At 47.1% G+C, this 27,116-nt stretch overlaps 1 protein-coding gene across 7 annotated transcripts in view; it reads left to right on the plus strand.

The window, feature by feature from the left end:
• arhgap17a (Rho GTPase activating protein 17a) overlaps positions 1-27,116 on the plus strand; it is a 188,069-nt gene that overhangs the window by 146,822 nt on the left and 14,131 nt on the right. For 5 of the 7 annotated variants that reach the window (XM_038819885.1, XM_038819886.1, XM_038819887.1 and 2 more), the window contains exons 12-18: positions 1,292-1,373; positions 1,502-1,582; positions 2,868-2,981; positions 6,768-6,859; positions 7,058-7,214; positions 13,649-13,666; positions 14,248-14,475. In XM_038819885.1, the coding sequence (XP_038675813.1) occupies positions 1,292-1,373; positions 1,502-1,582; positions 2,868-2,981; positions 6,768-6,859; positions 7,058-7,214; positions 13,649-13,666; positions 14,248-14,475 (772 nt within the window). The remainder of the gene's footprint in view (positions 1-1,291; positions 1,374-1,501; positions 1,583-2,867; positions 2,982-6,767; positions 6,860-7,057; positions 7,215-13,648; positions 13,667-14,247; positions 14,476-27,116) is intronic. The other 2 variants (XM_038819884.1, XM_038819889.1) reach the window with 2 other exon arrangements.

The raw sequence follows: 27,116 nt of genomic DNA on the forward strand, positions 1-27,116 counted from the left end.
GAATGTGAAGCTGGGGATCCCTCGTAACACAGAGGTTCAATTAGATTGTTTATTTTGGACTTTACTGACATCTGTGTAGGGTCTTGGGAAATTCATGGACATATCTTGCTTGCATCTGTCATTTACTCTAGTATGGTGTGTTCAACCATAGTTCATCTGTTAATTCGCATGTACCTCGTACCCTGAATATTCGAGTGTGAGATACATATTGTAAATTGTTTTATTTTTCTGAACTTGTATAGTAAAGTTTTTATTTGTTCAAAACCTGTGGAATCTTGTGGTTTTATCCAAACCAGTCTTGAATCTCATACTTTATCTACTTTAAACAAAACATCATTGGGTCCTAAACAGATCTCCCAGCCCATCTCCCTGCAGATGCTGCCAGACTTTCTGAGATTTTCCAGCATTTTCCCTTTCTTCCCAGCCCATGTCCTGGGGGCTAGCCAAGGATCATAACAACTTAACACAGCAGTCCATATGGCATAGGTGGTGCATAGGTGGGGCTCTAGTGCTGTACCATGCAGAATTTCAGGATTTTGACCTAGCAAAATGAAAGAACAGCAATATGTTTCCAAATTGGGGTGGTGTTGTTTGTAGGTGATGGTGTTTCCATAAGACTGCTGCCTCCAGGTGGTAAAAGACTTGAGTTTGGAAGATTGTTTCTCCCTGAGTCTCCCATGCAGACACAGGGAGAAAGTGCTAACTCCACACAAAGTCACCAGAGGCTGGAATTGAACCTGGGTCCTTGACGTTGTGGGGCAGCAGAGCTTGCCAATGTGCTGCCCAGGAAACCACACATTTCGGTAGTATCAGGTTATTTGGCAGGGGTTGGATAGAAATGGTGGAGAGGAATAATTTGGGTAAAGCAAGCAAATTAGAGTGACTGTTCTTTAGTTTTTAACTACACCCATTGTTTGGGAAGACAACCATATTAGCAGATTGGAACATTTGAGTATGTTTGGGATAGAAACTGACTGATGGGGCTGGTTAAACCATATATTAACAGTATAAACTAAGCTCTCTCATGAAGAATAGATACTTGGAGCAATTCTGAAGGCAGCTGGTGACATTGTAAACACATCCTAGCATAAGTCAGCAACTTTTGGTAAGGGGCTGCATTGAAGTAACAATAATTACCCTCTCAACTCATGTCCTGAGGCACGCTTTGTTATCTTATTCATTATTGTATGTATTGTGCATATTGAGAAGCTGGATCACAAAATAAACCGTTGCCATATTTAGGTTGGCTTGGTGAGTCTCTTCCTGATGGCCTTCGTCTCTTTGCCTTAAGGTGCCTTGAAATCGTATCTGAGAGAGCTGCCAGAACCTTTAATGACATTCCAGCTCTATGATGAATGGGTCCAAGCTGCAAGGTGAGGACTCATCACATTGCATAATATTACACTTGCGTTTCATGCAGCGCTGCGTTAATGTAAATAGTGTGGACATGTTGAACTAGCAATTTCCGAATGACTACAACTTTAGTACTATTCTGTCACAGTGTACCAGAATCTGACAAGAAGTTACAAGCCCTCTGGGTAACCTGCAGCAAAATGCCAAAGTTAAACAGTTCAAACTTCAGGTACGTGTTCTAAATCTTAAGATGGAGCCTATGGAAATGATGTGTCACAATTGAGACTTGAACACTGTTACAAATCAACAATGAAAAAAAAGTTATTGTAAATATTTTTTAAATTCTATTTCCCATAACCAGTTTGTTTCCATTGTTAGTACAATTCTGAAATCAGATCTTAGCATACAATGCGGGTATAATGGTAGTGGACGAGCAAGCTAGACAGCATGAGTTTTCTATGTTGCAATAGTAACTAAGAAATGGGAACTTGCCTGACTTCCAAGCGGAGTTCTGAAACTTTAAGTCCTGACATGTCCAGATGCTTCTGCATGTGCAATTCAATGTTGTGAGATTTACAGGCCAGGCACAAGTGTCCAGTGTGCCTGCGTGGGGTACAAAAAGGTGTTTAAAAACTCGCATCAGGAAATCAAGGAGTAGGTGTCATAACACAGAGGAGTCTCGGGACAGGGAGAGGCCCAAGGAGATAGAGGGAACCCAGGGAGAGATCCCAGAGAGAAAGAGGATCAGCGAAGGAGCCGCCAGGAGGAGACTACCAACTGTAGGAACCACTAGGGAGAGGAGGAAAGGAGGAGGCTCTGAGCAGTAAATGTACAGCTATTGGCAGGCTCCAAATAGCGAACGCTCGGGCACAGCTTTGGGAGAGCTGAAAAGGCTGCAGAAAGTTGGTAATCTCTACTGTGATGCATTGGAACAAAGGTGTTTTGAACCCTTGGAGCAGTGGTGTTCTGCTTGACGTAGCTAAAGAGCTGGAGTTGTGCCTGAGAGTTGGTGTTGGACTGCAAACCCGGGGGTCCAGGGGCACGTAGACTCTGGAGACGAGATTTGAAACCCGGGGACGGGCGGTGTAAGTCGGGACAGCTTCTAGAGGTAATTCCGGGATTAGATCTGGAAATCCCTTGAGGGAGGCAGAGTTTTAATGAGAGTGTGTAACTCACAGTGGATACTGATATCTGGTGGGTTGCTGAGAAATCCATGGGATCTGTCTTGGTCGCATCAGCCCTATATTGTGCAGTGTCGTGTCTTTGACCATATTTTGCCTCATGTTACTTCTGAATATTAGAGTATACAATGGATATTGTAAATTGTTTCACTTTTAATACTTTGTATAGTAAAGCATTTATTCAAAAACCATGGAATCTAGAGTTTTATTGTCTTAGTAAGCACCTGGAACTTTAAACATAAGAAAAAGATGTTTCAGTGTTTGTAAACTTGATCATTCAGGCAAAATGGAATGTTCTCAAGAGGTGTAACCTAAATTGTCTTTGTTGAACAGGTATCTTATAAAATTTCTCTCAAAACTTGCACAGAATAGTGAAATCAACAAGATGACTCCTAGCAACATAGCAATTGTGTTGGGGCCCAACCTCCTGTGGGCTAAGAATGAAGGGTAAGAGCTTACTGCTTTTATTATGGTGATGCGCCGGCTAGATTTCATTTTTGGGACACTACCTATTCGGGCTTAATGATAAAAGAGCTTGTTAAATAAAGAGGGCAACAGAGACCAAGTTGCAGCAGAACTTGAATTTGTTGTGCTACTGTAGCCAAAGTTAATGTAATACTTTTCTCTGGATCATTGATTCCTACTTTAAAGCCAAGATATTTTAGGAATAAAATTGCCAGAATCCAAAGAAAAAGGATATTACAAAGAAATCCATGTGTGAGATGATCAAACTCACTGTTATTCACTGTTGCCCTGGATTCTATGAAGTTTTCATTCTAAAATTGATTTCAATCACAGTCCCTTTCTCTCACTTTAGACTTTAACTCCTTTAGTTCCTACCTCCTTTAGTTTTAATGTCTCACCATACCGTTCTGAATGTATGATGTGTGTTTACAATTTCAAAATTCAGTGCATAATGAGATGAGCACGAGGCCACGTTATAATCATTTTGAAGGGGGTTAAAACTATTTTTGCTACTGTTCTTTCTGATTTCCTTAAAAGGGGACTGCTTTACTTTTTCATTATTCTCTTTGCTAATGTTCTCTCTTCGGGAGGTTGGTTAGCTCTGTTGGCTGGACTGCTGTTTTGTGATGCAAAGCAATGCCAACAGCGTGGGTTGAATTCCCGTACCGGCTGATACCATGAATGCCCGCCTTCTCAACCTTGTCCTTCACCATGGGTGATTCTCATTAAATCGCCACCAGTCAGCTCTCTCTCTCTCTCTCTCAAAAGGGAAGAGCAGCCTATGGTCCTCTTGAGACTGTGGCAACGTTCATGTTCTCTTTTAAATGCCCTGCTGGGATTCTGTTCCATCGGCATCAGTTGCTGTTTATTCTCTCCATGCGTGTGCTTGGAGAGTATTAGATTTTGGCTGCATCAGAACTTAGCTTATCCTATCTGCACACTGAAAAGCAATTGGAGTTGAGAACAGATATTAGTGATCCCACACCAACAGATCAGATCAAAGCTCTCCAGTTCTGTCGTATCTAGTTTCGGGTGGTGGATTTTTGTTGGATTTGTTTTTATTGTCAGCTGTACTGAGGTACAGTGAAAAGTATTGTGTGTACAGTCCAGACTGTTCATTCCATACATGAGAAAAAACATAGGACATACAAAAATACACAATGTAAATACATAGGCACAGGCAAAGGGTGAGCATATGGGGTCAGTACTACTCAGTAGAGATGTGTGAGGAGATCAGTTCAGTCCATAAGAGGGTCATTCAGGAGTCTGGTAACAGCGGGGAAGAAGCTATTTTTGAACCTGTTAGTGCGTGTTCTCAGACTTTTGTATCTCCTGCCCGATGGAAGAAGTTGGAAGAATGAATAACCCAGGTTGGAGGGGTCTTTGATTATGCTGCCCACTTTACCAAGGCAGTGGAAGTTGTAGACAGAGTCAATGGATGGGAGGCGGGTTCCCGTGGTGGACTGGGCTGTCTTCATGACTCTCTCTGTAGTTTCTTACAGTCTCGGGCTGAGCAGCTGCCATGCTCGGCTGTGATGCAGCCAGATAGGGTGCTTTCTACTGTGTATCTGTAAAAATTGGTAAGAGTCAATGTGGACATGCCGAATTTCCTGAGGGTGGTCCAGGACAGATTGTTGGTGACACTTAGGAATTTGAAGCTGACAACCATCTCCACCTTGGCACTATTGATGCAGACAGGGGTGTGTACGAAACTTTGCTTCCTGGAGTCAATGACCAGCTCTTTAGTTTTGCTGACGTTGAGGTAGAGATTGTTGTCGTTACACCATTCCACTAGGTTCTCTATCTCCCTCTTGTACTCTGACTCATTGTTCAAGATACGACCCACTACGGTCGTGTCATCAGCAAACTTGTAGATGAAGTTTGAGCCAGATTTTGCCGCACAGTCGTGTGTAAATAGGGAATATAGTAGGGCGCTAAGTACACATCCTTGCGGGGCCCCGGTATTGAGGACAATCTTGGAGGAGGTGTTGTTTATCCTTACTGATTGTGGTCTATGGGTCAGGAAGTTGAGGATCCAGTTGCAGAGGGAGGAACCAGGTTCTAGGTTTTGGAGCTTTGATATGAGCTTGACTGGATGAATGGTGTTGAAGGTGGAGCTGTATTCTATGAATAGGAGTCTGACGTAGGAGTCCTTGTTGTCGAGATGTACCAAGAGTGAGTGTAGGGCCAGGGAGATGGCATCTGCCGTGGACCGGTTGTGGTGGTATGCGAATTGCAGTGGATCAGGGTATTCTGGCGGTGGACAATTAAACAACTAATGGGAAGAGGAGGCTCCATGCATCCCCATCCTCAATGATGGCGGACTCCAGCACATCAGTGCAAAGCACGTAGTTGAAATGTTTATAACCACTTTCAGTTAGTACTGTGCTGCAACACCCTGGGCTCGGCACAGTCAGTTCCAGCCTCCCTTTACCCAGAGTCGCAACACAATTGAATTAACCAATAATTCTTAGTATCCGAGGAGTCGCAAATAGTGTTCAGCATTGCACCGTCATCAGCGTGCATCCCAACTTTTGACCGTATCATAGAATCATAGAATTTACAGTGCAGAAGGACGCCATTAGGCCCATCGAGTCTGCACCGGCTCTTGGAAAGAGCACCCTACCCAAGCCCGCACCTCCACCCTATCCCCATAACCCAATACTGTAACCCCACCTGACACTAAGGGTAATTTATCACGGCCAATCTGCCTAACCTGCACATCTTTGGACTGGGAGGAAACCGGAGCACCCGGAGGAAACCCACGCACACACGGGGAAAATGTGCAGACTCCGCACAGACAGTGACCCAAGCCGGGAATCGAACCTGGGACCCTGGAACTGTGAAGCAATTGTGCTAACTACAGTGCTACCATGCTGCCCCGTGGAGTGGGGGATATGCCAGGCTGAGGTTACAGATTGTGGTTGAGCACAATTCTGCTGCTGCTGATGGCCCACAGTGCCTCATGCATGCCCACCCAGTCTTGCTGGATCTGTTTGAAGTCTATGCCATTTAGCATGCTGTAATGCCAAGCAACACAATGGAGTGCATCCTCAACGTGATGATGAGTCTTCACAAGGACTGTTCAGTGGTGGGTGATGTCTGTATTCTTTCTCTGTCACTTGGTCAAAATCCTTAATTCCTGCCCAAAAGCACCCTGGGTATACCTGCACCACATGAACTGTAGCAATTCAAAAAGTCAGCTCACCACTGCCACCTTAGGGGGAATTATGGATGTGCAATAAATGCTGGCCTTGCCTGCAATATACCCAAATCACCTGAAGGAATTAAAAAAATGGAGGGGAAGGAGGAAAGAGTGATTCTTGTCCCAAAAATTGATTTAGAAATATGAGCAAGTAGCGGAGAGACTGAACACAGTGACTAGCCAAGCTCGTTTAAGTAGGGTGATGGGAATACACACTCACATGCACACAAAGCTTCTGAGCATTTGATTTTTTCAACCTACATTTGTTATGTTAGTGGTTCTGTATTGGCAATCTCAGTATTGTCATGGTAGCTCTCATGATCCAGCTAATAAAACTATAGTAATACTTTAATGGCAAACTACAGGAACATTTCAGAATTTCTGACGGTCAAGCGCACCCATATACCATTTTGTGTATATTTATTTGTGTCCTCAGAGGAATATTGTACGTCTGATAGCTGCAATACAGATTCCAGGCAAATGATAATTTTGGAATCTTCAACATGAATAAATTGTATACTTTTCAACATTTATAAATTTGCACCTATTTTTGTTCTTCTAAGAACGCTTGCAGACATGGCCGCAGCTACCTCTGTCCATGTAGTTACAATTATTGAGCCAATAATCCAGCATGCAGATTGGTTCTTCCCAGATGGTAAGTACTAGCTGGTGTTGTCTTTGTGTTTGTTTGGCAATATAGTTATAAGCGGTTTTAATTTTGCCATTTCTTTTCACTGATATTATAGCTCATGAATTGCTACCTCAGTGCCTTTCGATCTGATTTAGCGACTGCTGTGTGGCACATAGAGGTTTTTACTCGTTTATATTGACTTTTTTTACTTTGTTTTAACAGATTTGGATTTCAATGTGTCAGGCATGTTTACACCAATGACACCTGCCAATCATCTTAATAATTTGTCCTTTACTGGAGGTGACTATGACAGTAGCACACTGGAGAGGAAAAGGCCTGTAAGTGTGGGAGTGGTTGAAGATTTACTGAAAAAAGACAGGTATGTTTACACGTATGAAGGAAACCAATTAAATTTAAGTATGAATTTATTTATGCTTATGAATAGTATATGTGCCATACTGTTGGACAAGGCCTGAATCAAGCAATGAGGGGAATTTGCAATAATGGCATTGCAGTCACCATGGGGGGCTTTAATCTTCATGTACACTGGGCAAATCAAATAGTCAAAGTAATAATAATCTTTATTAGTGTCACAAGTAGTCTTACATTAACACTACAATAAAGCTAATAAAAAGCCCCTAGTCGCCACACTCCGGTGCCTGTTCGGGTACACTGCGGGAGAATTCAGAATGTCCAATTTACCTAACAAGCACGTCTTTCGGGAATGTGGGAGGAAACCGGAGCGCCCAGAGGAAACCCACGCAGACACTGGGAGAACGTGCAGACTCTGCGCAGACATTGACCCAAGCCGGGAATAGAACCCGGGTCCCTAGCATTGTAAAGCAACGGTGCTAACCACTGTGCTACCATGCCGCCAGATTGTAAAACGAGTTTATGGAATGCTTTCAGGACAGTTTCCTAAAACAATGCATCATAAAACCAAAGAGGCAGAAGTTAATTTAAATATTGTATTGTGTAATAAGGCAGGATGAATTAGTAATCACATATCTGGGCATCCTTTGGGTAAAGGCAGTCATAATATGGCAGAATTTCATATTGAGTTTGAGAATGATGTACATAAGCCTGAAACTAGAATATTAAAATTAAATAGAGCTAATGCCATAGGTATGAGGGGACAGTTTGGCCAAGGTAAGTTAGGAAATTATACTAAAAGGCGTAACAGTCAATAAACAATGGCAAACATTTAAGTATTTCATAATTCTCAGCATACTCAGCATACTCTGCATTGAAAAATAAAAGTAATTGGGAACAATGATCCATTCTTGGCGAACTGAACAGGTTAAAGATTGTATTAGGTTAGAAGGAGAAGCTTCTAATATTGCCAAGAAGAGTAATAGACGCTGAATGGGATTCTCCGCAATTGGCGGAATGGCCCGATGCCGCCGTCAAAACCGGCGTGACCCACTCCAGCATTGGGCTGACTGGAAGTAACGGAATTCTCCGCACTTCCGGGGGTTGGGTGGACGCCAGAGGGGTTGGCACCACGCCAGCCAGCGCCAAAGAGACACCGCAAGTCTGCGCATGCACCAAAGGGCCGGCGTGATCCTGCGTATGCGCGGAACCGCCGGCGTATTCTGCCGCATGCGCAGGGGCGGTGCCTTCTCCGCACCGGCCATGGGGAGCCCTACAAGTGCCGACGCGGAAGGAAGAAGTGTCCCCACGGCACAGGCCCGCCCGCAGATCAGTGGGCCCCGAACGTGGGCCAGGCCCCTGGGGGGGAGGGGGGCGGTGGATGCCCCTGTGGGCCCCACCCCCCGAGGACCGCCCCAGCCAACTTACCTGCCAGGTCTGGCCAGAAACCGATTGGCTGCTCAGCCCATCAGGGCCCGGAGATTTGCGGGGGGGGGGGGGGGGGAGGGGGGGGGGGGGGGGGGGGGGGGGAGGGGGGAGAGAGCGCTGCCAACAGCCCCCGACCGGTGTGGCGTGAACCCTGCCCCCGCCCGAAAACCAGCGCCAGAGAATACGGCAGCCGGGGTCAGGGCGGGATTCGCGCCGCCACCCGGGGATTCCCACCCCTGAGGTTTGGGAGAGTTTTAGAGATCAGGGAGGGTTGATCAAAAATTAATGAAACGGGGTGGGACCCGGTTTGATTTATTGGTTGGTGGCCAGTGAATTTTCCCAAAAGGCCACACTCTGCCCGGTAACGTGGTGATTGGATCCTATCCCAGTGGAATAATTTTCAGAGTCCCGAGGTGTTTCTGTTTCTGTTTGTCTTCTGAAAGTACAGGGAGAAGCTTGCTCTCTCTCCTCCATGCTCTCTCTCTCTCCTCCATGCTCTCTCTCTCTCCTCCATGCTCTCTCTCTCTCTCCTCCATGCTCTCTCTCTCTCTCCTCCATGCTCTCTCTCTCTCTCCTCCATGCTCTCTCTCTCTCTCCTCCATGCTTTCTCTCTGTTCCATGCTCTCTCTCTCTCGCCATGCTCTCTCTCCTCCATGCTCTCCCTCTCTCCTCCATGCTCTCCCTCTCTGCTCTCTCTCTCTCCTCCATGCTCGCTCTCCTCCATTCGCTCTCTCTCTCCTCCGCTCTCTCTCCTCCGTGCTCCCTCTCCTCCGTGCTCCTCTCTCCTGTCTCTCTCTCCCCGTGCTCTCTCTTCTTCCCCCGTGTGCTCTCTCTCTCTCCCCGTGCTCTCTCTCTCCCCCGTGCTCTCTCTCTCCCCCGTGCTCTCTCTCTCCCCGTGCTCTCTCTCTCTCCCCGTGCTCTCTCTCTCTCCCCCGTGCTCTCTCTCTCCCCCGTGCTCTCTCTCTCTCCTCCGTGCTCTCTCTCTCTCTCCCGTGCTCTCTCTCTCTCCCCCGTGCTCTCTCTCTCTCCCCCGTGCTCTCTCTCTCTCCCCGTGCTCTCTCTCTCCCCCGTGCTCTCTCTCTCCCCGTGCTCTCTCTCTCCCCGTGCTCGCTCTCTCTCCCCCGTGCTCGCTCTCTCTCCCCCGTGCTCGCTCGCTCTCTCTCTCCCCCGTGCTCTCTCTCTCTCCCCGTGCTCTCTCTCTCTCCCCCCGTGCTCTCTCTCTCCCCGTGCTCTCTCTCCCCGTGCTCTCTCTCTCTCTCCCCGTGCTCTCTCTCTCTCTCCCCCGTGCTCTCTCTCTCTCCCCCGTGCCCTCTCTCTCTCTCCCCGTGCTCTCTCTCTCCCGTGCTCTCTCTCTCTCCCCCGTGCTCGCTCTCTCTCTCCCCCGTGCTCTCTCTCCCTCTCTCTCCCCCGTGCTCTCTCTCTCTCTTCCCCCGTGCTCTCTCTCTCTCTCTCCCCCGTGCTCTCTCTCTCCCCCCGTGCTCTCTCTCTCTCTCCCCTGTGCTCTCTCTCTCTCCCCCGTGCTCTCTCTCCCGTGCTCGCTCTCTCTCCCCCGTGCTCGCTCTCTCTCCCCCGTGCTCGCTCTCTCTCCCCCGTGCTCGCTCTCTCTCCCCGTGCTCGCTCTCTCTCCCCCGTGCTCGCTCTCTCTCCCCGTGCTCGCTCTCTCTCCCCCGTGCTCGCTCTCTCTCCCCGTGCTCTCTCTCTCTCCCCCCCGTGCTCTCTCTCTCTCTCCCCCCGTGCTCGCTCTCTCTCTCCCCCCCGTGCTCTCTCTCTCTCCCCCGTGCTCTCTCTCTCCCCGTGCTCTCTCTCTCCCCGTGCTCTCTCTCTCTCCCCCGTGCGCGCTCTCTCTCTCCCGTGCTCTCTCTCTCTCCCCCGTGCTCTCTCTCTCTCTCCCCCGTGCTCTCTCTCTCTCCCCGTGCTCTCTCTCTCTCCCCCGTGCTCTCTCTCTCTCCCCCGTGCTCGCTCTCTCTCCCGTGCTCTCGCTCGCTCTCTCTCCCGTGCTCTCTCTCTGTTGCTCTCCCTCTCTGTCTCTCTCTCCCGCGCTCGCTCTCTCTCCCGCGCTCGCTCTCTCTCCCCCGTGCTCGCTCTCTCCCCCGTGCTCGCTCTCTCTCCCCGTGCTCGCTCTCTCTCCCCCGTGCTCTCTCTCTCTCTCCCCCGTGCTCGCTCTCTCTCTCTCCCCCGTGCCCTCTCTCTCTCTCTCCCCCGTGCCCTCCTCTCTCTCTCTCTCCCCCGTGCCCTCTCTCGCTCTCTCTCCCGTGCCCTCTCTCTCTCTCTCCCCCGTGCCCCCTCTCTCTCTCCCCCGTGCCCTCTCTCTCTCCCTCGTGCCCTCTCTCTCTCCCTCGTGCCCTCTCTCTCTCCCTCTCTCTCTTCCCCCGTGCTCTCTCTCTCCTCCCCGTGCTCTCTCTCTCTAAATTTATATTTAAAAAGAAAAAAAAACTTACAGGTACAGCAAGCTATTAGAAAAGCAAAGATATGTTGGCCATCGGAAGGAAGTTGAATTACAGTCAGGAAGTCTTGTTGCAATTGTACAGGGCTGCAGGAAGGCCAGACCTAGAGTTGTGTGTACAGTCTTGGTCTCCATACATAAGGAAAAATATAATGAAGCCTTGGAGGGGATGCAACAAAGGTTTGCTAGATTCTTTCCAAAGATTATATTGTTTTATTTGGGGACGTAGAATGGTCCTATATGCTATAGAGTTTAGAAGAATTAAGTTTTTTAATTAATTTTTACGGGTCATGGGCATCACTGGCTTGGCCAGCATTTTTTTGCCCATCCCGAATTGTCCTTGAGAAAGTGGTGGTGAGCTACTTTCTTGAACTGCTTCAGTCCCTGAGGTGTCGGTACACACACTGTTGTTGTGGAAGGGTGTGAGTTCCAGGATTTTGACCCAACGACACTGAAGGAATGGTAATATATTTCCAAGTTAGGGTGATGAGTGGCTTGGAGGTGGTGTTCCAGGTTTCGGCTTCATTTCTTCTAGATGGTAGTGCTCCTGTGTTTGGAAGCGGCTGTCTAAGGAACCTTGGTGGGTTGCTGCAGAGCATCTTGTAGGTTATACATGCTGCTGTTGCTGTGCGTCAGTGTTGGAGAAAGTGAATGCTTTTGGAAGAGGGAGGCCAATGAACTGGGCTCCCACTTTGTCCTGGATTCCTAGCGTCTGACCTGCTCTTGTAGCCACAATATTTATGTAGCTAGTCCAGTTCAGTTTCTGATTAGTTGTAACCCCCAGGATATTGATGATGATCTCACTGAAGGGCATCTTGGCAAGGTAGCTGCTGAGAGGCTATTTCCCCTGACTGGAGATTTTAAGAACTAGTGGACGCAGTCTCAAGATAAGCAGTTGACCGTTTAGGACTGAGATGAGAAATTTTATCATTCATAAAGTTGTGAATCTTTCGTATTCCTTACCTCTGCCAAATGTGGATGCTCACTCATTGAGTATATTTGGATCTTTGGACTTCAGGAGAATCAAGTGATATCGGAATGTATGAATTGAATGTTGAATTTGGAGATCAGCCATGATCTTATTGGTGAAGCAGGCTAAATGGGCTATTTATGATCCTAATTTTTGCATTATTGTGTAGTATCATACCTTAGAATGTCTCAATATGCTTTACATTTTTTTTATTTGCCCAAGTGTGCATCATTGTTCTAATGCAGCAGCAAATTGGTGCACAACAAGTTCCTGCAATCAACAAATGAGTAAATGAGCACATAATCTGCATTTGAAGTGGCAGTTCAGGATACTGGGAGGGCTGTCTTTTTTTTAATAGTGAGACGAGAACCATTAGTTAATTTCAACGGGAGATGGGGGTCCTAGTCTAATGTTTAGTGTGTAAGATTGCACCTCTGATAATGGAACGCTCAACACTGCACTGAAGTACTAATTTGGATTTTATGCCTATATCTCTATAGGAGTTTGACCCTGGACACAACCTTCTATACGGAGGGTAATACCAATTAAGCTAACATAAACTTGGGGTGCATGATAATGTGCTTTTTAAGCATATGCAATATATTCAGCAGCATCCAAGATATCAGATAATCAAATATAGGGCTATTCCATCACAGGTGTAACTTGCCCATTCAGCAGTCTGGGCTAGCCACACCCACTGCAGCTCAGACTGCAACAAAATTCATCAGTCCACAGAATGACTCGATTTGCTCTTTGGTGTAGGCTGGTCTGGTATGTATCGCCCCACAATACTTTAAATTTTGTGCAATTTTACAAGGAAATCTATAGACATTGCATTGAGCCAGGTAAGATTTTGCTCATTTTGTACCTTGCAGTTTTATATCCTCACTATGTTTATTTGTTTTTGCCAAAAATGCACTATTTTACTTGAGGTCTGTAACAGCTTTGAAATCTACAGGGATGCCAAGAATGTTCACTGGAGAATTTTGCACTTCACTCTCCATTGTATTAATTTGTCTCTATGTAATTGATATAACTAGAACACATTTTTCTTTTTATAGAAAAGTTTGCCAAATTATTCCCATTAAACATTGGGAAGAGATATGACTGTTTACATATAGTTTTTCTGTTCTTTACTTGTGTGCCTTTTTAACAAAATTGAAATTCTTGGTTCATGTAAATATTATTCGCTGTGCGATGAACCCACAAGCTAGCTCTAGTCCACTACAGTATATCTTCTCAGCCAAGTGAATGGCTTTCAGTATCATGGCATTTATTGCGTTGGTATTTATGCTGACTCTACTGGTGTTGCATCATGATATGATCAAGGTGTTCTTTGCAAGGTGCAGAAAGATTATTGCAGACCTTGACCGCAGTTACTTTGCCTTGTTTGTACAAGGTAGTCAAGAGGATGCTATTAAATGCACACTGGCCCTGTAACTCTGTCAGGTAATTGGGAATTCTTTCAAGGGAGTGAGCTGTGCTCTGCTCTGAATGTCACGGATAAATGCTTACCAAATTGTTTTGATGCAGGCAGTTAATAACTGTTCTCTTTATGTGCCCCTCCCCCGTTCCCTCAAAAAAAAATCTCCCCTTGCAGCATAAGGAAGGGATCAAGGTATTATAATTTGAGCTGTTCCCATGTTTTGTAGGGTGCCTCTCTTCTGTATGGCTAATGGTAAATACAATGTGTTGATGCATGCCTGGGCATACAGACAGCAGACCTCAAAGGCCTAGCATGTTTTGTTTGAGCAATTGAGTCCATGGCACTGCTGCCCGAATGTCCATATCTGACTTGAAATTGGTGTGCACGCAACATGTCCAACATGGAGACACAAATCTTTTAGTATTTAACGATGAGCAGTTGGATTTTTTGGTCAGCACTTTATTTGCCTTGTGGACTCGTCCTGAGTGGAAAATAGCTCAAATGGGCAGCCTCTAAATGTTGCTTGTTTAAACCCCTGCTTTGCCTGTGCTTTCTTGAAATTGTCACGTTCAAGTCAAAGCATCTAGTCTGTGGGCTGTATGGATTAACTTGCACCCTTAGATCATTACTAAAAGCTTTCTCACGTCTGTCTAAGTCAAGCTTAGTTATGCTGTGCATTCTTCCCTTGTCTGGCACTTCATTGTACCTGTCTTTGGAATACTTTGTTCGCTGTGATATGCATGGTCTGTGTTCACTCTCTCTTCTCTCTGTAGCCTGGGTGTAAAAGTTAATGAGCCTCAGTTGAATCCTCGCAGAGCTGGCACTCTGATCAGGAAGCACACATGTCCAACTGTCCAGCCGCCTCCCCCTCCTATCGAGGCTGTACATATCAATGAGCAGCAGCCATCAGGGTTTGGCCCTGACTCTTACCCAGCAGCTGCTGCTCTTTCTACTGCTACTAATGTGACTGAGCCTCAGCCTCAAGAAACTGATGAATACAGGTAAGAAGACATTGTATTAGAAACAAAGCAATTAAGGGAAATCTGGGAATTTCCATCACTCCCCAAATGTGAAGGACATTTGAAGAGTCAGCCACATAGACAAGATTTGAGGATGTGTCCTTTCCTCTGGAACAAGCAGAACAGGCTTGGTGTTGAACTTCCTTTTTCTGTTCCTTTGTATATTGTCGTTCTTGACTGTCATCCATGCTCTGCATTGAAGCTAGTGAGTGGAAGTAGCTTTGTATCCTGTAATTGACTAAAACCTGATAAATGTTTCAAAAAGAATATTTTGGAATAATAAAAGACCATCTCATCCATCAAAGCTTCTCCTTCCCCCTGTGCCTGGATGACTTCGAATGTCCCTAATCTTTTTGTCTCTATTTTATCATTCAGATTATTTCCATTATTCGTCGTTATTTGAGTAAAGAGATTTTGAGATTTATTTTTGATTGCTATGGGAGGCTTTTGGTTGTTCCAGCATTGTGCCTCCTTGTGTCTTGTAAGTCTCTATGATTCTAGGTCATAGAGATGTTGAAATTTGATTTGGTTTGAATAATGTAAATAGAGAAAAAACTATTTCCATTGTTCTTTGAGTTGATATTCAAAGGGCACCACCAAATAAATTGGAAGGAAAATTTAGAATACACAGAGATGCTTGACCAGAAACAGTGTTGGAAGCAGCATTTATTTTTTTTTGAAATGTTTTTTATTGAGTTTTCATATTTTATATCCAACAAATTACAAATTATTAGGGGAAAAAAACACGCAAAAATTAGCATGTATATTTACAGGTAAGCATCTTCATAATAACAACTGTGGCCGCCCCCTTTAGCCGGCATACATATTTTACATTCCCCAATATGGCCGAGGCACATGTTTATAGGCATTTATTTACAGTTTGGTTTTGGGCCTTAGCTAGCCATCAAACCCCCATAACGTAGCCCCGATTCCCGTCCATTTTCCCCTGATTCTTGGCCACCCGACTATTCTTCCTCTTGTTCGTTGGCCACAAACAGGTCCCGGAACAATTGCATGAATGGCTCCCACGTTCTGTGGAAGCCGTCGTCTGACCCTCAGATGGCGAATTTGATTTTCTCCATTTGGAGAGATTCCGAGAGGTCAGACAGCCAGTCTGCAGCTCTGGGCGGTGCTGCTGACCGCCAGCCAAACAGGATTCTACGGCGGACGATCAGGGAGGCAAAGGCAAGGGCGTCCGCCCTCCTCCCCAGGAATAGATCTGGCTGGTCTGAAACCCCGAAGACCGCCACTATCGGGCATGGCTCCACCCTCACCCCCATCACTTTGGACATAGCCTCGAAGAAGGCTGTTCAGTACTCGGCAAGACCAGAACATGTGGGCGTGGTTGGCCGGGCCTCTTTGGCACCGTTCACAATTGTCCTCCACCTCCGGGAAGAACCTACTCATACGGTTTCTTGTTAAGTGGGCTCTATGTACCACTTTTAGTTGCGTCAGGCTGAGCCTTGCGCACGTGGAGGTGGAGTTGACCCTATGCAGTGCTTCGCTCCAGAGTCCCCACCCTATCTCAATCCCCAGGTCGTCCTCCCATTTCATCTTCTTGCGTCCAGTACGGTGTTGTCCCTTTCTACCAGTCAGTCATACATGTCGCTACAGTTCCCTTTCTCTAGTATGCTTGCGTCCAGTAGGTCTTCCAGTAGTGTCTGTCGTGGTGGTTGTGGGTACGTCCTTGTCTCCTTTCGTAAGAAGTTTTTGAGCTGCAGGTACTGTAGCTCGTTCCCCCCGGCTAGCCGAAATTTCTCTGTCAGTTCGTCCAGTGTTGCAATCCTGTCGTCCGTGTATAGGTCCCTGACTGTCAGTGTCCCCCCGTCCTGCCTCCACCTTTTGAAGGTGGCGTCAGTCAGTGCTGGTGTGAACCTATGGTTGTTGCAGATGGGAGCCTTGTCCGACATTTTGGTCAGGCCAAATTGCTGCCGCAGTTGGTTCTAGGATTGGAGGGTGGCTGTCACCACTGGGCTGCTGAAGTGTTTTTTGGGTGGGGATGGGAGTGCTGCCGTGGCGAGGGCCCGGAGGGAGGTCCCCATGCAGGAGGCCTCCTCCGCACGCACCCACTCGGCTTCTGGCTCCTGGATCCATCCCCTTACTCGCTCGGCTGTTGCCACCCAGTGGTAGAATTGTAGATTCGGGAGGGCTAGCCCCCCTCCTGGATTTTGTTTTTTGTAGGACCTTCTTTGGGATCCTAGCATTTTTACCCCCCCATACGAACGCCATGATAAGTTTGTCCAGCACTTTGAAAAAGGCCTTGGGGATGTAGATCGGAATGGATCTAAACAGGAAGAGGAACCTGGGCAGTACGTTCATTTTGATCGTCTGGACTCTCCCCGCGAGGGAGAGTGGAAGTGTGTTCCATCTTTGCAGGTCCTTTTTTTACTTCCTCCGTCAGGCTGGTGAGGTTCCATTTGTGGATCCCTTTCCAGTCATGGGCTATTTGGATCCCCAGATAGCGGAATTTGTGTCGGGCTTGTTTGAACGGCAGCCCCTTTAGTGCTGCTCCACCCCCCCCCCCCCCCCCCCCCCTTGCGGGTGTACTGGGAAGATCTTGCTTTTGCTCATGTTGAGTTTGTAGCCCGAGAAGGCTCCAAACTCTTTCAGGAGCACGATGATTCCGTCCATGCTGCTTTGTGGGTCCGAGATGTAGAGGAGCAGATCATCTGCATAGAGTGAGACTCTGTGCTCTCTGCCTCCCCTTTGGATCCCCCCTCCAATTTTTTGCTGCCCTGAGCGCGATTGCTAGCGGTTCGATTGCTAGTGCGAACAGCAGCGGGGACAGTGGGCATCCTTGTCTGGTGCCCCTGTGCAGCTGGAAGTATTGGGAGTTGGTATTGTTGGTCCGTACACTCGCCATGGGAGCGCTGTATAGGAGCTTTACCCAAGCAGTGAACCCTGTTCCAAGCCCAAACCGCTCCAGTACCTCTGAGGTATTTCCATTCGACTCTGTCGAAGGCCTTTTCTGCGTCCAGGGAGACGATCACCTCTTGTATTCTCTCCCCGGAGGGGGTCATTATCACATTCAGCAGGTGCCTGATGTTCGAGGTAAGCTGTCTACCTTTGACGAAGCCCATCTGGTCCTCTGTGACCACCTCAGGTACACAGTCTTATAGGATTTTGGCCAGTATTTTGGCATCTGCGTTCAGCAGAAATATGGGTCTGTATGACCCACATTCCGTTGGGTCTTTATCTTGCTTAGGTATCAGTGAGATTGAGGCCTGTGCTAACGTGGGTGGCAGTGTGCCCCTAGCTAGCGAGTCTGTGAACATCTCCCGCAGGTGCGGGGCCAACGCTGTCGCAAATTTTTTGTAGAAGTCCGCCGGGAATCCGTCCGGTCCCGGCGCCTTCCCCGTCTGCATGGAGCTAATGCTCTCCATGATCTCTCCCAGAGCTAGTGGTGCTTCCAGGTCCTGTTTTCTGCCCTTTCCCACGACTGGTATGTCCAGTCCATCAAGGAACGGGTTCATCCCAGCCTTCCTTGTTGGGGGCTCTGAGGTGTACTTGGTAGAAGGCCTTGAAGGTTTTGTTAATCCTCTCTGGTTCTGTTTCCAACGTGCCTCTGGTACCCCTGATTTGCACAATTTCTCTGGTGGCTGCCTGCTTTCTCAGCTGGTGTGCCAACAGGTGGCTGGCTTTGTCTCCGTGTTCGTACAGGGTCCCACGCGCCTGGCGGAGTTGGCGCACTGCTTTCCTGGTGGAGAGCAGGTCAAAATTCCTTTGTAGTTCTTTTCTCTCCCCCAGGAGCTCTACGGTCGGGGCCTCGGAGTATTTACGGTCTACCTCCAGTATGGAGTCGACCAGCTTCTGCCTAGCCACCCTTTCCTCCCTATCTGTTTGCGCTTTAAAGGCAATGATTTCCCCTCTTAGTACGGCCTTAAGCGCTTCCCAGAACGTGGAGGATGAGACCTCCCCGTTTTGGTTGTTCTCCGTGTACTCTGCTATGGCCCGCGCTATCCTTTCGCTGAAGGCCTTGTCAGCTAGTAAGGCACCGTCCAACCCCCATGTGGGGCGCTGGGCCCTTCCCGTCTCTAGCCGCACGTCCATGTAGTGTGGAGCGTGGTCTGATATCACAATTGCGGAGTATTCCACTTTGTCTATCCCTGGAAGCACCGTTTTCCCCACCATAAAGAAGTCAATTCTGGTGTACACGTTGTGTACTGGGGAGCAGAAGGAGAATTCTTTCTCCCCCAGGTGGGCGAACCTCCAGGGGTCCACTGCTCCCATCTGCTCCATAAAGTGACTGAGTTCCCTTGCCATGCATGAGGTCCCCCCCCCCCCCCCCCCCCCATGATTAGTCGATGCGTCGCTATGTCCGGGATTTCTGCCATGGTCTTTTTGATGAAACTTGTGTCGTCCCAGTTGGGCGTGTACACGTTGACTAGAACTACCGGTGCCCCATCCAGGGCCCCGCTGACCATGACATACCGCCCCCCCTGGGTCTGTAACCGTCTTTGTCGCCCTAAACATTGTCCTCTTGCCAATCAGGATCTCCACCCCCCTGGCCCTTGTCCCATAGCAGGAATGGTAGGTTTGTCCCACCCAGCCCTTTCTTACCCGCAGTTGGTCCTACTCCCTCAGGTGCGTCTCTTGGAGGAAGACTATGTCGGCCCTCATGTTTCTGAGGTGGGTGAGGACTCTAGATCTCTTCACTGGGCCGTTATATCCCCTTACGTTCCAGGTGTTTATCCTGGTGGGGGGCTTCTGCCCCCTCGTTCCTGTGGGATTAACCATATTTATCTGGTGGACGCGCCCCTGCCCTCCGAGGTTTCCCTTTGTTAGGGGGCCGTCCAGGATGGCCGCTATCACTGCTCTCCCCATGCGGTCGGGTCTCTGCGCTCCGGGGTTTCCCCTTATCACGGGGGCACCCGCCATGGCCGTCCACTGTGTGTCCGCCATGTGGGTAGTCCCCTGCACTCTGGGGCCCCCTTCGCCCACAGACCATACTGGGTGGGTGCTTGCAGCGGTTCCTTGTTTCGAGCCCTTGGTTGTGGCACTTTGTAGCCCTGTTCCTTTTCTGGCCTCTTTTGTCTCTTTGTTCCTGCATTTCCCCTCCCCGGTGTCTCGCTCCCTGTGTGCCCCCCCGGAAGCAGCATGTATAATACTGCCCTTTCAGAGAAGTGAAAGCAAAAAAGTATGAGGGCAGAAAACTAATGCAGACATGTCACAAAATCCTGTTACTCAGATCAGTTTGAAATGTTCTCGCTTATTTTGGATTCTATTCTGTACTACACATGTCCCGCCTTACTTTGAAGTAATAATCTGTGTGTATTTCATCAGTTTCATTTAATGTTATGGATTTTGATAATATGTCCTTGTGCTTTTGTAAACTTTGTTCAGATCATAGCAACAGGAGTAAGCCATTTGATTCAAAAATTCTGCTTTGCCATTTTTGTTCAACACTTGCAGCTCTGCCCTTAGAATTCTAAGTCCTTTTATGAATACTGTTATTTGAATATCTGCTGCTTTCAGAAGCCCTCTTAAATTAATTGAATAAATGTGTACCCTTTCCTACTTGTTCTCTTATTAAAAAATGTAAATGTCGCCACAGTCCCAGAGGGCCATAAGCTTCTCTCCCCTTTGAGACTTGACTGGTAATGGTCTAACTTGAGGATCACCACACCTCAGGCGAAGGGCAAGGTTGAGAAGGCGGAGCCTTCATGAATAACCTCAGCCGATACAGGAATTTACCCACTCTGTTGGAGTCGCTCTGCTATACAAACCAGCTGTCCAGCCATCTGAGCTAACCGACCCCCTCCTATTCTTTATGGAAGTTATCATTCTAATTCTTTTCATTGGTGATTCTGCTTTGAGCTTTACATTTATTTATGTTTCCTCTGTTGCCCCCGGGTCAACTGATGCAATGGACAAAGACACTCAAACTCTCGAATTGTTGTGCAACAAACCTCCTTTATTGTACTCTACCAAGTTACAACAAAAATATCAAACTACTACGCAAACTTTCGTACACAAGGTATCAAATTTTGTTGCACATAAAGTATGAAACTCTGGTTTACTTTGTGTAGAAAGGTATCAAAAGTGTCACAAAATATCCAAACTCATGACTTGGACTTGGATACGACCTGTGGCAAGGTGAGGTGATCAGACTCCCTCACGATGGTTTTGTTCTGATATCTCCGAGCCCAAGACTCTGGATCTTTCGCTCCTGCGGTGATTTGTCCCTAGTTACCACTGCCGATGTTTCTTTCTCTCACCTTCTTATACAAATCTTGGGGGCACTGATCAGGCTTGCACTCACATACTCATAGGACAGGCACTAATCAATCACTGTCCTTTTGATCACGCATGCCCAGCCGTGTGTCTCTCAGGGGGTCATATTTGACTCAGGGGCACGACACATGGGTCAATGTCTATTTGAGGCATAGCAACAGTTACTGCCCAATCAGCTCCAGTGCCTGTTCCATGGCTGCACATCATGTTCTTTGCTGCTCCCATAGTCCTTGGCCTGATAGAGAGTTAGCTCTTTTAACCATCAGGCTTTTCTGATGTCTTAATGGATACCCATCAGACTACACCTCCCTTTATCAACTAGAAGTGAAAGTCTCTAAGGTCCGAAAAACCCATTTTCATGTGATTTCAGGATTAGTTGTTCACCTAAAGCCCAAATCTCTTTTGTAAGTTATTGCTAGACCCAACATCTGGCTCTTACATGATGCATAACAGAGTCAACTTAAAAAAAAAAAAAATATTACATGGGAATTGGCTGATATTTTTATTGCCCATCCCTAGTTGTCCTTGAGAAGCTGGCGGTGAGCTGATGCCTGAAACTGTTGTTGTCCATATGGTATAGGTACACCTATATTGCTCACCAGCCATGGATGCCCTGTCCTACCCTTAGCATGTTTTCTCCTCCTTGGGATGAATTTCTGTTGTGATTCCCAAATAACTACCAAAAACTCCTGCAATTGCTGTTCCACTGTCTTCCCTGCTAGGCTCCCTTCCAATCAACTATGGCCAGCTCCTCCCTCATGTCTTTGTAGTTAACTTCATTTAATTGTAATACCATTGCATCTGATTCTAGCTTTTTCCTCTCAAACTGCAGGATTCATTCTATTTTAAATTGTGGTCACTGCCCCCTAAGAGTTCCTTCACCTTAAGTTCCCTGATCAAGTCTGCCTCATTACACATCACCAAATCCTGAAATGCCTGTTCTCTCGTGGGCTCTGTCACAAGCTGCTGATAATGGATTCTAGCAGCTTCCCTGCTACCGACGTTAGGCTCACTAGTCTATAGCTCCCTGCTTTCTCTCTTCCTCACTGTTTGAATAGCGGGTTTATAATAGCTACCCTCCAATTTATAGGAACCATTTCAGAGTCCAAAGAATTCTAGAAAATGACCACCATTGGATTAACTATTTCTAGGGTCATTTCAAGTATTCTAGGATGAAGATTATCAGGCCCTGGAGATTTATCTGCATTCAATCCCATTACTTTCCCCCAAACCATTTATTTACTAACACTAATTTCCTTCAGCTCCTCACTGAAACTTGTGTTTCTCAGAATTTCCAGTATATTATTCATGTCTTATTTTGTGAAAACAGAAGCAAAGTATGAAATGAGTTCCTCAGCCATTTATTTGTTCTCTGTTATGAATTCCCCCGTTTCTGACTAAGGGGCTTAAATTCGTTTTTAATCAATCTTTTTCTCTTTACATAGCTATAGAAACTTTTGCAGTCAGTTTTTATGTTCCCTGCTAGCCTACTTTCACATTGTATTTTCCCCTTAATCAATCCTGGGTCTGCCTTTGCTAAATTTAATCTGTTCCCAATCCTCAGGTCTATTGTTTTTTCTTGCTAATTTGTGTACCCTTTATTTGAATCTAATACTATCTCTAATTTCCCTTGTAAGCCATGGTTTGTCCACAGTTTCCTTTCTATTCTTGTGCCAAATAGGAATAAACAACATTTGGCGTTTGCCTCTTCATTCCTAGATGCATGTAACTGACTGTCTGCTGTCCTCCCTTTCAGTAATGTTTCCCAGTCCATCATAGCCAGCTCATGCCTCGTACCATTATATTTACCTTTATTGAGGTTCAGGACCCTGGTCTCAGAATCAACTACCTCACTATCCACCTTGATAAAGAATTCTATCATATTATGGTCACTGATCCCCAAAGGTTCTCTCACAACTAGATTGCCAACTAATCCTTTCTCATTGCACAACACCCAGTCCAAGATGGCCTGTTCCCTTGGTTCTGCAACATATTAGTCCAGAAAACCATCCTGTATAGACTCCAGAAATTTCTCCTCTATTGTACTGTGACTAATTTGACTCACCCAATCTATATACAGATTAAAGTCACCCATAATCACAGATGTTCCTTTGTCATATGAATCTCTGATTTCCTGTCTAATGCTATTCCCAACATTACCACTGAAGTTTGAAAAAAAATGAAATGAAAATCGCTTATTGTCACAAGTAGGCTTCAAATGAAGTTACTGTGAAAAGCCCCTAGTCACCACATTCCGGCACCTGTTCAGGGAGGCTGGTACGGGAATTAAACCGTGCTGCTGGCCTGCCTTGATCTGCTTTCAAAGCCAGCGATTTAGCCCTGTGCTAAACACCATTCCAGCGAATGTTTGTTGTCCCTTGGTGTTTCTTAACTCGGCCCATATAGATTCTTTACCATCTGTGCTAATATCTTTCCTCAATATTGTATCAATATCTTTAATCAACTATGTTGTCATGGCAGCATTTAGCTGCATGCCTACGATCATTGTGTCATGGCCATAGGACCATAAGGCAGGAGAGCATTATTCTACAGTGTAAACTTGGGCTACTGTTGAAGCATGAGCTATTCTGGTTGTGTTTAATTTTCCCATACATTCCAGTAGGTTTTGGAACCAGGTCCATGCTAGATTTTACTTTTGGATAGTGTTGCTGAGATAAAGATGATAAGTGAGACTCCTATCCATGGGGATGTCTAGGTATTTTGGGTGAAGATCATGGGTAAATTGCATTCCACAGAAGGAAATGTGAGGCACCTGAAAGCATTGTTGTTAAAATGAAACATGAACTTTGGATTGGCACAAAGCCCAGAAGAAACATTCCAGTAGTTCAGGTTGCTTGTGAGTGTCCTTCTTGCTTCCTTAAATGTTACCCGTGTCATTATTGCTATGTCATCAGCATGTACAAAATTGAAGGATTTCATGTCGGCCATATTCACCATATATATTTTGAACAAAACGTTTACACACTCACCGAACCCTGTCAATGACCATATTACGAAGGCAGCTCCATCTGAACTACTTCTGGAGGCCCACTTTGGTGTTGGTAGTGCAATATTCAACCTAATCAGAGCAGTTTCCTCCTTCTCTAAAGCTCGCCTGCTCATTTAGGGGTGGAGCTTCAAAAACCAGTTTTATCTAGTTAAGGATGAATGTTTGGGGATTTGTGATATCTTTTTGGGGCTTTGCCTGGTTCTTCTGGCTTTAGGATTGGAATGTCGGCAGACTGAATATCAGTACTTTATATCAGTTATGTGCCTGAAATGTCTTTTTACCAACTAGATGTCATTGTTGTCCCAAGTGTCTTTGGTTGCAGTTCAGTGGAAGGTTATGCTAATTGCAGAAGTCATTGGATAACGAGAACTAGAACTTAATATTTATAATTGTGCATTAGTGTAGTCAAAATAAGTGACACAGCTGCACTAGCCCTGCCACTGACCCAAGCCCCCAATACAGTACAGTCGAAGATCTTGAGGTCAGATCATATGCATAATGGCAGCTCCACCAGTATTAACATGTGGGCAACTGTTTGGAGATGGGGAACAAACTGCACTACTAAACAGGCTACATGCAGGTATGTCTGATAGGCCTGGTTGAAACACCTGAGAACATGAGAAATTGTCTCCTTTATTTTTCTTTTTTTCTTTTTATAAATTTAGATTACCCAATTATTTTTTCCAATTAAGGGGCAATTTAGCGTGGCCAATCCACCTACTCAGCACATTTTTGGGTTGTGGGGGCGAAACCCACGCATACACGGGGAGAATGTGCAAACTCCACACGGACAGTGACCCAGAGTCGGGATCGAACCTGGGACCTCAGCGGCGTGAGGCGGTTGTGCTAACCACTAGGCCACCGTGCTGCCAATTGTCTCCTTTATAAGTTAGTCAATTACATTGGAACCAGAGGAATTCCTGAATTGGAGTGTTTCAGCCTTGAACCTAGTCTGGAATATTTCTGCAGGCTCAATGCCTTGTCTTCCTGACATACAGGGGCACAAAAGATGGTGTCACCTGCTGGACCAATCTGGCTGATCTTTTCTTTTAATGCATCAGGGAGAGCAGGGGTAACAACTTTTGCATTCCTCCGATGGAATCCTGTGGCCATTTCTTTGAGACAGAGGATGGCCTACACCCATATCCTGTACTTTCACATATACTGCATGCTCAAGGAAATTCTGGATCAATATCTTTAAAAGAAACATGAACATTCCAGATATTTTGATTTAAATGGAATTTACTAATATTGCCCCCCCTCTCAAACTAGTTATATCTATAGTATTGAGGGATTATTTCAATTCAATTTTTTTTTCAATTTCGAACACCGTTTTCTCTTGAGTTTCTGTTTCTAGAGATGTGATTCATGCAATAGGAATTCTTTAGGTATTTTAAAATTGTTATAGGTTCACTTGAATGTGACACTTGCCACCGCTGCTTCATGATTGGTAGATTTTTCATCTAAAATGCTCTGTTGTGATGCACTATCAATTACGACGAGACGAGAGTAGAGAGTAATCGAGGCTTTATTACGCAGAAATGTGCAGCCTCCTGCAGCTGCTGCCGAAATGGCTGCAGCTCGGAGAGCCCACACATTTATACTCCGCCTACTGGGCGGAACCAGCAGGCAGGGATCTACCCCTGTACCTGTAGTACAGGAGCCTTACCGTATTACATCTCACGTATGTGATATATACAAACAGTGGTGACTACCACATTCACCCCCTGTTAAAAGACGAGTCCAGCGGAGGTGGTGGAAAAACTAGGTACATGTATGTGAGCATTTTAAAGTGCACATTTTGGGGAAAGTTCACAAATTTAGCCGGTCAGGTGCCTTGATCCTCCATTGTGAGCGCCGCAAGTCCCATTGGCGATGTAGGCGCCGGCTCGGTCGCCGGTGACTCCGGGAGCGTGTAGATCTCATCTTCATCCCCGGGTGGGACCAAGGGGAGGACGGATCGCCCTGGAGCGGGGGCTGTGGTGAGGTGCGCTGGGGGGAGGAAGGGTGGCGCCGGCGCAGATGGGGGGGGAATGTACTGTAGGCGTACTGCGGGTTTGCATGGAGTAGGTGTACCCTCTGGACCAACGGGTCCGCCTGTGGAGCTGCACGTGCTTGCGTAGGAGAACGGGTCCTAGAGCTTCCAGCCATGTTGGGAGCGAAACCCCGGAGGTGGATTTCCTGGGGAAGGCAAGGAGACGTTCATGGGGAGTTGCATTAGTCGCAGTGCGAAGTAGCGATCGGATGGAGTGGAGAGCGTCAGGGAGGACCTCCTGCCAGCGGGAGACCAGGAGAACTTTGGACCGTAGGGCCAGTTGGACGGACTTCCAGACCGTCCCATTCTCCCTCTCCACCTGCCCATTTCCCTGGGGGTTGTAGCTGGTCGTCCTGCTCGAGGCAATGCCCTTGCTGAGCAGGTACTGACGCAGCTCATCACTCATAAAGGAGCAACCCCGATCGCTGTGGATGTAAGCGGGGAAACCGAACAGGGCGAAGATGGTGTTGAGGGCTTTGATGACTGTGGCAGACGTCATATCGGGGCATGGGACGGCGAAGGGGAATCTGGAGTATTCGTTAACCACGTTAAGGAAGTATGTGTTTTGGTCAGTGAAGGGGAGGGGCCCTTTGAAATCCAGGCTGAGGCGTTCAAAGGGACGGGAGGCCTTCACCAGGTGCGCTCGGTCTGGCCGGTAGAAGTGCGGTTTGCAATCCGCGCAGACCTGGCAGTCTCTGGTGATAGCCCTGACCACCTCGGTGGAGTAGGGCAGGTTGCGGGCCTTTATGAAGTGAAAGAACCAGGTGACCCCTGGTTGACAGAGAGCGTCATGTAGGGTCCGGAGTTGGTCCACTTGTGCGCTGGCACATGTACCTCGGGATAGGACATCGGGGGGCTCGTTGAGCTTACCGGGGCAATACAAAATCTCGTAATTGTAGGTGGAGAGCTCGATCCTCCACCTCAAGATTTTATCATTTTTGATCTTGCCCCACTGTGTGTTATTGAACATGAAGACAACTGACCGTTGGTCAGTGAGGAGAGTGAATTTCCTGCCGGCTAGGTAATGCCTCCAATGCCGCACAGCTTCTACGATGGCTTGGGCCTCCTTTTCGACGGAGGAGTGCCAAATTTCGGAGGCATGGAGGGTGCGTGAAAAGAATGCCACTGGTCTGCCTGCCTGGTTGAGGGTGGCGGCCAGAGTGACGCCTGATGCATCGCTCGCGACTTGGAAGGGGAGCGCCTCATCGACCGCGTGCATCGCGGCCATACCGATGTCGGCCTTGATATGGTTGAAGGCCTGGTGAGCCTCGGCCGTCAGGGGGAAAGCAGTGGAGTGAATGAGTGGGCAGGCCTTGTCCGCATAGTTATGGACCCACTGGGCAT

Source organism: Scyliorhinus canicula, chromosome 15, assembly GCF_902713615.1.
Source record: "Scyliorhinus canicula chromosome 15, sScyCan1.1, whole genome shotgun sequence".
Taxonomy (NCBI): Eukaryota; Metazoa; Chordata; class Chondrichthyes; order Carcharhiniformes; family Scyliorhinidae; genus Scyliorhinus; species Scyliorhinus canicula.